Source organism: Procambarus clarkii, chromosome 48 (genome assembly GCF_040958095.1).
Source record: "Procambarus clarkii isolate CNS0578487 chromosome 48, FALCON_Pclarkii_2.0, whole genome shotgun sequence".
NCBI lineage: Eukaryota > Metazoa > Arthropoda > Malacostraca > Decapoda > Cambaridae > Procambarus > Procambarus clarkii.
Window position 1 is genome coordinate 24204696 of NC_091197.1, and position 12614 is coordinate 24217309.

At 48.8% G+C, this 12614-nt stretch overlaps 1 protein-coding gene across 7 annotated transcripts in view; it reads left to right on the forward strand.

Moving 5' to 3' along the window:
- LOC123764814 (oxidative stress responsive kinase frayed) overlaps window positions 1-12614 on the forward strand; it is a 257836-nt gene that overhangs the window by 68456 nt on the left and 176766 nt on the right. For 5 of the 7 annotated variants that reach the window (XM_069302652.1, XM_069302650.1, XM_069302651.1 and 2 more), the window contains one exon: window positions 4835-5028. In XM_069302652.1, coding sequence (XP_069158753.1) covers window positions 4835-5028 — 194 coding nt within the window. Of the gene's footprint in view, window positions 1-4207; window positions 4293-4834; window positions 5029-12614 lie in introns of those variants that run through there. The other 2 variants (XM_045752991.2, XM_069302656.1) reach the window with 1 other exon arrangement.

Genomic DNA, 12614 nt, shown 5'->3' on the forward strand with positions numbered 1-12614 from the left:
GTGTAGTGCCTCGCAGATATCTAGCCGCCTGCTATCGCTGTATCTATCGATGATTTCCGTGTTTTTTGTTAAGACTTCTCTGGTGATGGTCTGGTTGTGAGAAGAGTTTATATGTTCTTTAATGGAGCCCTGTTGCTTATGCATCGTTAATCGCCTGGAAAGAGATGTTGTTGTCTTGCCTATATATATATATATATATATATATATATATATATATATATATATATATATATATATATATATATATATATATATATATGTATGTGTGTGTATATATCGTACCTAGTAGCCAGAACGCACTTCTCGGCCTACTATGCAAGGCCCAATTTGCCTAATAGGCTGAGTGATTTTCTTTATTTTCAATAAATTGTTTCCTATTGGATTATTTTAAATATTATTATTATATTATATTAATTATTAACATAAATTATTGATTTAGTTGTGTTAGTTTAGGTTAGGTTAAGATAGGTTAGGTTAGGTTAAGTAGGGTTGGCTAGGTTCGGTCATATATCTACCTTAGTTTTAACTAAAAATTTTAAAAAATTAGCTCATACATAATGAAATGCTTTATCATTTCATAAGAACAAATGAGAAAAATATTGAAATTCTGGAAAACTTGGCTTATTAGGCAAATCGGGCCTTGCATAGTAGGCCAAATAGTGAGTTCTGGCTACTAGGTACAACATATATATATATATATATATATATATATATATATATATATATATATATATATATATATATATATATAAACAACATAAGATATATGCACCAAAGTGGCCCCTATTACAACACCTTGGGAAGACATACGCACAGGCTTTCTGCGCAACGAACGTTTCTGCCCGAAACGCTGCGCGTACTAGTGGCTTTACAAGATTGTAAATACCATGCTATGTATCATCACAAACCCAATGTACCTTCTTGTATATAAATAAATAAATAAATAAGATAGACGGAGCAACAATGGCGTCCCCACTAAAAGTGCTCTTGGCTAACTTCTATATGGGAATACTAAAAGACACCATCTTCACAACCACAGAGACACCTGGCATCTACTGCAGATACATTGATGATATATTTGTATGTGTGTAAGACCTCCAGGAACTGACGCATTAAAGGATCAACTTGTCCGAAACTGCGCGCTTAAGGTTACCCATGAACTAGGAGGCATGGCTGGCGCGCTCCCTCTCCTTCGTGTCTCCGTCAGCACAAAACACAACACTTTCACCACAGGGGTTTATACTAAACTTGCCAACATTGGCATGTGAATGGTCACTCTGAATGCTCAAACAGATATAAGACCAGTGTAATAAACTCATTTATACGCAGAGCCATTACTCATTGTTGTGAGTGGCATAACAGCCACAAGGAACTGGACAGAAGCCTTCTAGTATTACTAAACAACGGCTGCACGTATACACAACTCAACAACACTAAACAATCCCTCTCATAAAACTCATTACAAATCCACTATGAGTTCACAGTACAAAACTAAAGATATAATAATCTATATAAATAAAAATGTAAATATTCGTTTGTTCAAAATCGCTAATCTCCGAAAGTTCTTCACCGATTGCTTTGAAATTTTGACAACAACGTTGCATTCGAATAAGCGTGTGTTTTTATATACCCACTATATACATGCCGCACACGTGACAGGAAAAACGTGCTTTTTATGAAAAACAGTGCCATCTGTTGGACGGAAGATCAACACAGCTGAAATCTCCGAAAGTTCTTCACTGATTGCTTTGAAATTTTGACACATTTCATTCAAATACTCGCATGTTTTTATATACCTACTATATATATGCCACACCTGTGACAGGCAGACATGTTGTTTTTGAAAAACAGCGCCATCTTTTGCATGTAATAGCAACACATGCTGTACTAAATATGCTACAATTCCATTTCAATGTTTCCGATTTCATTGATAAATTGAATTTTCATAGATTTCGATTTATTTTCATTTTGATTTAATTATTTTGTGTGACATTGTGTTGGAATTCAGCTGTGTTGTTTACCATACCGTTCATTTTGTGAGTATAGTTTATTTTTTTTTATTAGTTTTCATTTTTTTTTTGCTGTTTTTCTTATATTTCAATGATGGGAACATCAGATCATTTGATGTTCCCAATATTCTGATGGGAACATCAGATCATTTGATGTTCCCAATATTCTGATGGGAACATCAGATCATTTGATGTTCCCAATATTCTGATGGGAACATCAGATCATTTGATGTTCACAATATTCTGATGGGAACATCAGATCATTTGATGTTCACAATATTCTGATGGGAACATCAGATCATTTGGGAAAGCATTGAACGAAGGAGTGGGGAATGGTGGGGAGGACTGGCAGACAGGGGAAGGTTGCTGAGGCTCAACAACGCACAGGCGTTGTTGAGCCACAGCAACGCGTGGCCGGGTACAGCTAGTTCTAAATATAGCAAAAAAAGTTTCCAAAGCTGTTGGTATTTTCAATTCAATTCAAATTCAAATTTTTATTCAGGTAAAAATACATAGATGAAGAGTTACAAACATAATGTTGAATTTATAGATAGAACTAGTACATACAATACCTAAAGCCACTAATACGCATAGCATTTTGGGCAAATCTATTCTTTCTAAGATCAGATATTATGTACCTCGCCCTGCCCTAGTGACTATTACTCTCTCATCTATCCTTACCTAAATTATGATATTTGTGCTTGGGGTACTTGTGCTACACAAAATCATTTACGTCTTCTAATTACTCAACACAAATATGATATTAGAACAATATCTAACTCTGGCTCCAGACATCACTCGGTACCCTTAAATCTTTGAATATGTTAGATATTAAGTCACTGCACATCCTCTCAAGTGTACTCTATATATTTAAAACTCTGAACTATAATGCCAATCCTGACCTTAGAAGCTTCCTAGAAGGTTGTAACAGATCCCATGAGCACCACACCAGAAACAAATACCTATTTGATATTCCAAGAGTGCGACTTAACCAAACTAGAAATGCTCTACAACTCAAGGGACTCAGAATGTGGAATGACCTTCCCAATCATGTTAAAGACTGTACCTCTCTCAACCAGTTTAAGAGTAGCACTAAGTACTACCTAATTCACTCCATGTAACCTACCTTAACCCTAAATGCCAACCCACGTCTTGCTATTTTAAACAATACTGTTTGTTGACCAACTTGTATAATTGATGATTTCCGCCATGTTCCCCATTTTTTATTCCTTTTTCAACACAATTTAGACTTTAATCTCAATTAGTATTAGTGTTTTAGTCTGTTTTTTTCCACACCTTGCCCAAAACGCTAATGCATATGTATATATTAAATGTATGCATAGGTATATATAATGTAGGCATATATATATATATATATATATATATATATATATATATATATATATATATATATATATATATATATATATATATATATATATATATATATATGTCGTACCTAATAGCCAGAACGCACTTCTCAGCCTACTATTCAAGGCCCGATTTGCCTAATAAGCCAAGTTTTCATGAATTAATGTTTTTTCGTCTACCTAACCTACCTAACCTAACCTAACCTAGCTTTTTTTGGCTACCTAACCTAACCTTACCTATAAATATAGGTTAGGTTAGGTTAGGTAGGGTTGGTTAGGTTCGGTCATATATCTACGTTAATTTTAACTCCAATAAAAAAAAATTGACCTCATACATAGAGAAAAGGGTTGCTTTATCATTTCATAAGAAAAAAATTATAGTAAATATATTAATTCAGGAAAACTTGGCTTATTAGGCAAATCGGGCCTTGAATAGTAGGCTGAGAAGTGAGTTCTGGCTACTAGGTACGACATATATATATATATATATATATATATATATATATATATATATATATATATATATATATATATATATATATATATATATATGCATATGTATATACAGTATAATGTATGCATGCATGTATATGGTGTAGCATATTTTTTTACATATATGTGTGGAAGAGCTTGGAGGCATTAATGGGGGGTTAATGGTTTACCCTTGCTGGTGGGGGGGGTCCCCCCTACTGTGGAGGCATGAGGGGGGGTTAATGGTTTACCCCTGCTGGTTGGGGGTTCCCCTCCCCCACCTGGTGGGGGGTTTCCCCCTATCCCTGCTTATAGGGGGCTCCCCCCCCCGGGAGTCATCTCACATGCGCTGACGAAATTGTGAAATCGTGGTGTCAGAGCGGAGGCGCCGGTGGCCAGGCCCAGCGTCCCTCCCCGTGTTGTCTGCACATTATAATAACCGGTAAAGACGCACACAAAAACTATATAAGCCCAATAGGGGAGTTGTGGGCCATAGTGGCCAGCCAGTGTGGTAGGAAAGTGGCTAGCTGGGACCCGCGCCGCCCCCCCCCCCTGGGCCCCGAGGGCACGGCATGGACCCAGCGGGCCCTAGTGGCCCCCGTGGCACGCTGACCAGTGCCTGTGCCTCGTGCTGGGCTCAGCTCCTCCTCACCCCGCCCTATACTGACCTAAATAAGGCTTTATTCAGTGTACACAGCCAAACTTGACCTTAAACTTTACCACACCCGTTATTACGACCCGCCCCTCAAACACACACCACAGGTCACCGTTGTAACGAGTTAGTGCGTGCTGGAGTGCCCATGAGTGCCAGGGAACCATTACAGTCTGATACAAGTGTGTTACTGTACCCGAGACTCGTGTACAGCAGCCACGTAAGCGGGGTCGCCTCACCCAGGCCCCGATACAGAGAACAACACACCAAAACAACTTTATTTAAGCCCGATTTGCGCAGCCAAAATTGACGCCGCTTCTTTACCCTTGCAGGAAGATAACGCCCGGCCTCATGCCCCCGGGGTCGCCAGGAACCTACCGGAAAAAATCGGCGTCATTGGAGCTGCCGGCGGCGCTGCAGCAGCTGCCACGGCCACACCGAGGCAGCATTTCTGGCGAGTCCAAAATGGCCGAAGAGAAGCCTTGGCCTAACACCAAGGAGGACTACGATCTCAGAGAAGTGATAGGTAAGGCTACACACCGTCCTGGCCCACCATGAAGGTCTCGGGCACCTCCTGAGTGCCTCGCAGGCACCGTCAAGTGCGTCCTGGCGCGGTAAAACACGCTGTGAAGGGGTGTCGCCGCTGTGGCTGGTGGTGGCGCCCTTCCCGGGCCGCTGGGGCTGTGAGGCGGGTGTGAGGCAGGTGTGAGGGCCAGTGCCACCCCGAGGACAGTGCCAGGTGTGGCCAGTGGCCAGGTGTGGCCCCGTGGCCCACTAACACCAACATCCGGTTGTGATGAGGGCGTGTGAGGCGGATATGACTCTGGTCCAGGTGTGTAGGGCTCCGTTTTCTGTGGTGGAGGCGTCGTCTGCTCTCCCTCACTCTCACTCGCTCTCCCTGGCTCCCTCACGTGTGGTGGAGGCGTCGTCTGCTCTCCCTCACTCTCACTCGCTCTCCCTGGCTCCCTCACGTGTGGTGGAGGCGTCGTCTGCTCTCCCTCACTCTCACTCGCTCTCCCTGGCTCCCTCACGTGTGGTGGAGGCGTCGTCTGCTCTCCCTCACTCTCACTCGCTCTCCCTGGCTCCCTCACGTGTGGTGGAGGCGTCGTCTGCTCTCCCTCACTCTCACTCGCTCTCCCTGGCTCCCTCACGTGTGGTGGAGGCGTCGTCTGCTCTCCCTCACTCTCACTCGCTCTCCCTGGCTCCCTCACGTGTGGTGGAGGCGTCGTCTGCTCTCCCTCACTCTCACTCGCTCTCCCTGGCTCCCTCACGTGTGGTGGAGGCGTCGTCTGCTCTCCCTCACTCTCACTCGCTCTCCCTGGCTCCCTCACGTGTGGTGGAGGCGTCGTCTGCTCTCCCTCACTCTCACTCGCTCTCCCTGGCTCCCTCACGTGTGGTGGAGGCGTCGTCTGCTCTCCCTGGCTCCCTCACGTGTGGTGGAGGCGTCGTCTGCTCTCCCTGGCTCCCTCACGTGTGGTGGAGGCGTCGTCTGCTCTCCCTCACTCGCTCTCACTCGCTCTCCCTGGCTCCCTCACGTGTGGTGGAGGCGTCGTCTGCTCTCCCTGGCTCCCTCACGTGTGGTGGAGGCGTCGTCTGCTCTCCCTGGCTCCCTCACGTGTGGTGGAGGCGTCGTCTGCTCTCCCTCGCTCTCACTCGCTCTCCCTGGCTCCCTCACGTGTGGTGGAGGCGTCGTCTGCTCTCCCTCACTCGCTCTCACTCGCTCTCCCTGGCTCCCTCACGTGTGGTGGAGGCGTCGTCTGCTCTCCCTCGCTCTCACTCGCTCTCCCTGGCTCCCTCACGTGTGGTGGAGGCGTCGTCTGCTCTCCCTGACTCACTCGCTCTCCCTGGCTCCCTCACGTGTGGTGGAGGCGTCGTCTGCTCTCCCTGGCTCCCTCACGTGTGGTGGAGGCGTCGTCTGCTCTCCCTCGCTCTCCCTGGCTCCCTCACGTGAGGTGGAGGCGTCGTCTGCTCTCCCTGACTCCCTCACGTGTGGTGAAGACGTCGTCAGCTCTCCCTGACTCACTCGCTCTCCCTGGCTCTATCTCCCTGGCTCTCCCTCTCACTGGCTCTCCTTGGCTCTCCCTGGCTCTCCCTGGCTCTATCTCCCTCTCTGGCTCTCACTCGCTCTCTCTGGCTCTCCCTGGCTCTCACTCGCTCTCTCTGGCTCTCCCTGGCTCTCACTCGCTCTCCCTGGCTCCCTCACGTGTGGTGGAGGCGTCGTCTGCTCTCCCTGACTCCCTCACATGTGGTGGAGGCGTCGTCAGCTCTCCCTGACTCACTCGCTCTCCCTGGCTCTAGCTCCCTCTCCCTGGCTCTCCCTCTCACTGGCTCTCCCTGGCTCTCCCTCTCACTGGCTCTCCCTGGCTCTCCCTCCCACTGGCTCTCCCTGGCTCTCCCTCTCACTGGCTCTCCCTGGCTCTCCCTCTCACTGGCTCTCCCTGGCTTTATCTCCCTCTCTCTGGCTCTCCCTGGCTCTCTCTGGCTCTCCCTGGCTCTCTGGCTCTCCCTGGCTCTCGCTCGCTCTCTCTGGCTCTCCCTGGCTCTCACTCGCTCTCCCTGGCTCTCACTTCCTCGCTCTCCCTCCCTGGCTCTCCCTGGCCCTCCCTGGCTCTCCTTGGGTCTCCTTGGCTCTCCCTGGCTCTCCTTGGGTCTCCTTGGCTCTCCCTGGCTCTCTCTGGCTCTCCCTGACTCTCCTTGGCTCTCTCTGGCTCTCGCGTGTGGTGGAGGCGTCGCCTGCTCTCCCTGGCTCTCACTCGCTCTCCCTGGCTCTCACTCGCTCTCCCTGGCTCTCACTCGCTTTCCCTGGCTCACTCGCGTGTGGTGGAGGCGTCGTCTGCTCTCTCTGGCTCTCACTTGCTCTCCCTGGCTCTCATTTGCTCTCCCTGGCTCTCATTTGCTCTTCCTGGCTCTCACTTGCTCTCCCTGGCTCTCATTTGCTCTCACTGGCTCTCATTTGCTCTCCCTGGCTCTCATTTGCTTTCCCTGGCTCTCACTTGCTCTCCCTGGCTCTCACTTGCTCTCCCTGGCTCTCACTTGCTCTCCCTGGCTCTCACTTGCTCTCCCTGGCTCTCACTTGCTCTCCCTGGCTCTCCCTGGCTCTCACTTGCTCTCCCTGGCTCTCACTTGCTCTCTCTGTCTTTCACTCACTCTCCCTGGCTCTCTCTTGTGGTGGAGGCGTCGTCTGCTCTCCCTCATGTGTTCCCTCACATGTTCCCTCACGTTCCCTCACATGTTCCCTCACATGTTCCCTCACATGTTCCCTCACATGTTCCCTCACGTGTTCCCTCACATGTTCCCTTACGTGTTCCCTCACATGTTCCCTCACATGTTCCCTCATATGTTCCCTCACATGTTCCCTTAGTGTTCCCTCACATGTTCCCTCACATGTTCCCTTAGTGTTCCCTCACATGTTCCCTCACATGTTCCCTCACGTTCCCTCACATGTTCCCTCACGTGTTCCCTCACATGTTCCCTTACGTGTTCCCTCACATGTTCCCTCACGTGTTCCCTCACATGTTCCCTTACGTGTTCCCTCACATGTTCCCTCACATGTTCCCTCACATGTTCCCTCACATGTTCCCTCACGTGTTCCCTCACATGTTCCCTTACGTGTTCCCTCACATGTTCCCTCACATGTTCCCTAACATGTTCCCTCACATGTTCCCTTAGTGTTCCCTCACATGTTCCCTCACATGTTCCCTCACGTGTTCCCTCACATGTTCCCTCACGTGTTCCCTCACATGTTCCCTTACGTGTTCCCTCACATGTTCCCTCACATGTTCCCTCACATGTTCCCTCACGTGTTCCCTCACATGTTCCCTAACGTGTTCCCTCACATGTTCCCTCACATGTTCCCTCACATGTTCCCTCACATGTTTCCTTAGTGTTCCCTCACATGTTCCCTCACATGTTCCCTCACGTGTTCCCTCACATGTTCCCTCACATGTTCCCTCACGTGTTCCCTCACATGTTCCCTTACGTGTTCCCTCACATGTTCCCTCACATGTTCCCTTAGTGTTCCCTCACATGTTCCCTCACATGTTCCCTTAGTGTTCCCTTAGTGTTCCCTCACATGTTCCCTCACGTGTTCCCTCACATGTTCCCTCACATGTTCCCTCACATATTCCCTCACATGTTCCCTCACATGTTCCCTCACATGTTCCCTCACATATTCCCTCACGTGTTCCCTCACATCTTCCCTCACATCTTCCCTCACACGTTCCCTCACATGTTCCCTCACATGTTCCCTCACATGTTCCCTCACATGTTCCCTCACATGTCCCCTCACATGTTCCCTCACGTGTTCCCTCACGTGTTCCCTCACATGTTCCCTCACGTGTTCCCTCTCATATTCCCTCACATGTTCCCTCACATGTTCCCTCACATGTTCCCTCACGTGTTCCCTCACATGTTCCCTCACATGTTCCCTCACGTGTTCCCTCACGTGTTCCCTCACGTGTTCCCTCACGTGTTCCCTCACGTGTTCCCTCACATGTTCCCTCACGTGTTCCCTCACATGTTCCCTCACGTGTTCCCTCACATGTTCCCTCATGTGTTCCCTCACATGTTCCCTCACATGTTCCCTTATGTGTTCCCTTACGTGTTCCTTCACATGTTCCCTCACATGTTCCCTCAGGTGTTCCCTCACATGTTCCCTCACATGTTCCCTCACGTGTTCCCTCACGTGTTCCCTCACATGTTCCCTCACATGTTCCCTCACGTGTTCCCTCACATGTTCCCTCATGTGTTCCCTCACATGTTCCCTCACATGTTCCCTCACATGTTCCCTCACATGTTCCCTCACATGTTCCCTCACATGTTCCCTCACATGTTCCCTCACATGTTCCCTCACGTGTTCCCTCACATCTTCCCTCACATCTTCCCTCACACGTTCCCTCACATGTTCCCTCACATGTTCCCTCACATGTTCCCTCACATGTTCCCTCACATGTTCCCTCACGTGTTCCCTCACATGTTCCCTTACGTGTTCCCTCACATGTTCCCTCACATGTTCCCTCACATGTTCCCTTAGTGTTCCCTCACATGTTCCCTCACATGTTCCCTCACGTGTTCCCTCACATGTTCCCTCACGTGTTCCCTCACGTGTTCCCTCACGTGTTCCCTCACGTGTTCCCTCACATGTTCCCTCACGTGTTCCCTCACATGTTCCCTCACGTGTTCCCTCACATGTTCCCTCATGTGTTCCCTCACATGTTCCCTCACATGTTCCCTTATGTGTTCCCTTACGTGTTCCCTCACATGTTCCCTCACATGTTCCCTCAGGTGTTCCCTCACATGTTCCCTCACATGTTCCCTCACGTGTTCCCTCACATGTTCCCTCACATGTTCCCTCACGTGTTCCCTCACATGTTCCCTCATGTGTTCCCTCACATGTTCCCTCACATGTTCCCTTATGTGTTCCCTTACGTGTTCCCTCACATGTTCCCTCACATGTTCCCTCAGGTGTTCCCTCACATGTTCCCTCACGTGTTCCCTCACATGTTCCCTCACGTGTTCCCTCACATGTTCCCTCACGTGTTCCCTCACATGTTCCCTCACATGTTCCCTAACATGTTCCCTCACGTGTTCCCTCACGTGTTCCCTCACGTGTTCCCTCACATGTTCCCTCACGTGTTCTCTCACGTGTTCCCTCACGTGTTCCCTCATGTGTTCCCTCACGTGTTCCCTCACATGTTCCCTCACATGTTCCCTCACGTGTTCCCTCACATGTTCCCTCACGTGTTCCCTCACATGTTCCCTCACGTGTTCCCTCACATGTTCCCTCACGTGTTCCCTCACATGTTCCCTCACATGTTCCCTCGCGTGTTCCCTCACATGTTCCCTCGTGTGTTCCCTCACATGTTCCCTCACGTGTTCCCTCACATGTTCCCTCACGTGTTCCCTCGCGTGTTTCCTCATGTGTTCCCTCGCGTGTTCCCTCGCGTGTTCCCTCACGTGTTCCCTTACGTGTTCCTTCGCGTGTTCTCTCACGTGTTCCCTCGTGTGTTCCCTTGTGTGTTCCCTCATGTGTTCCCTCGTGTGTTCCCTCACGTGTTCCCTCGTGTGTTCCCTCATGTGTTCCCTCGCGTGTTCCCTCATGTGTTCCCTCACGTGTTCCCTCGCGTGTTCCCTTGCATGTTCCCACTCATGTTCCTTCACATGTTCCCTCACATGTTCCCTTCCATGTTTCGTCACATGTTCCCTCACACACTCCCTCACATGTTCCCTCATACTCCCTCACACTCCCTCATGTGTTTTCTTACACTGCCTTACATGATTCCTCACATCTCTCCCTCACAAGGTGTCCCTCACATCTCTCCCTCACAAGGTGTCCCTCACATCTCTCCCTCACATCTCTCCCTCACAAGGTTTCCCTCACATGTGATGTTGCACTCAGAGGAGGTGAGGTGTGGTGTGGCACTAATTGCAGGTGTGTGGTGTAGCACTAATTGGAGGCTTGTGGTGTGGCAATAATTGGAGGCTTGTGGTGTGGCACTCATTGGAGGCTTGTGGTGTGGCACTCATTGGAGGCATGTGGTGTGGCACTTGGAGGCTTGTGGTGTGGCACTCATTGGAGGTGTGTGGTGTGGCACTCAGAGGCATGTGGTGTGGCACTCATTGGAGGCGTGTGGTGTGGCACTCATTGGAGGCTTGTGGTGTGGCACTCATTGGAGGCATGTGGTGTGGCACTCATTGGAGGTGTGTAGTGAGGCACTCATTGGAGGTGTGTGCTGTGGCACTCATTGGAGGCATGTGGAGTGGCACTCATTGGAGGTGTGTGCTTTGGCACTCGGTGTATGGTGTGGCACTCGGTGTGTGGTGTGGCACTCGGTGTGTGGTGTGGCACTCGGTGTGTGGTGTGGCACTCATTGGAGGTGTGGTGTGGCACTTTTTGGAGGTGTATGGTGTAGCACTTATTGGAGGTGTGTTGTGGCACTCATTGGAGGCATGTGGTGTGGCACTCATTGGAGGCATGTGGTGTGGCACTTATTGGACGTGTGGTGTGGCACTCATTGGAGGCATGTAATGTGGCACTCATTGCAGGCATGTGGTGTATCACTCATTGGAGGCGTGTGGTGTGGCACTCATTTGAGGCATGTGGTGTGGCACTCGGAGGCATGTGGTGTGTCACTCATTGGAGGCATGTGGTGTGGCACTCATTGGAGGCATGTGGTGTGACACTCATTGGGGTCGTGTGGTGTGGCACTCATTGGAGGCGTGTAATGTGGCACTCATTTGAGGTGTTTGGTGTGGCACTCATTGGAGGCGCGTGGTGTGTGTAATTACCTAAGTGTAGTTATAGGATGTTAGCTACGCTCGTGGTGTCCTGTCTTCCCAGCACTGTGTCATATAACGCTTCGAAATTACTGACGGTTTTGGCTTCCACCACCTTCTCACCTAACTTGTTCCAACTGTCTACCACCCTGTTTACAAAAGTATATTTTCTTATATTTCTCCGGCAGCTCTATTTCGTTATTTTAAATCTATGACCTCTTGTTCTTGAAGTTCGGCGTCTCGGGAATTCTACCCTATCAATTTTATCGATTCCTGTTACTATTTTGAACGTAGTGATCATATTGCCTCTTTTTCTTCTATCTTCTAGTTTTTGCATACCTACTTGATACCTGCTTGATGGGATTCTGGGAGTTCTACTCCCCAAGCCCAGCGCGAGGTCAGGCTTGTCTTGTGGGAGTTTGGTCCACTAGGCTGTTGCTTGCAGCGGGTCACATGCCCACATACCCACCACAGCCCGGTTGGTCCGGCACTCCTTGGAGAAAACTATCTAGTTTCCTCTTGAAGATGTCCACTGTTGTTCCGGCAATATTTCTTATGCCCTCTGGGAGGATGTTGAACAACCGTGGACCTCTGATGTTTATACAGTTCTCTCCAATTGTGCCTATGGCACCCCTGCTCTTTACTGGTTCTATTCTGCATTTTCTTCCATATCGTTCACTCTAGTATGTTGATATTTTACTGTGTAGATTTGGTACCTGGCCCCTCCAGTATTTTCCACATGTATATTATTTGATGTCTCTCCCGTCGTCTTTCTAGCGAGTACATTTGGAGAGCTTTGAGACGATCCCAATAATTTAGATGCTTTATCTCGTTTAT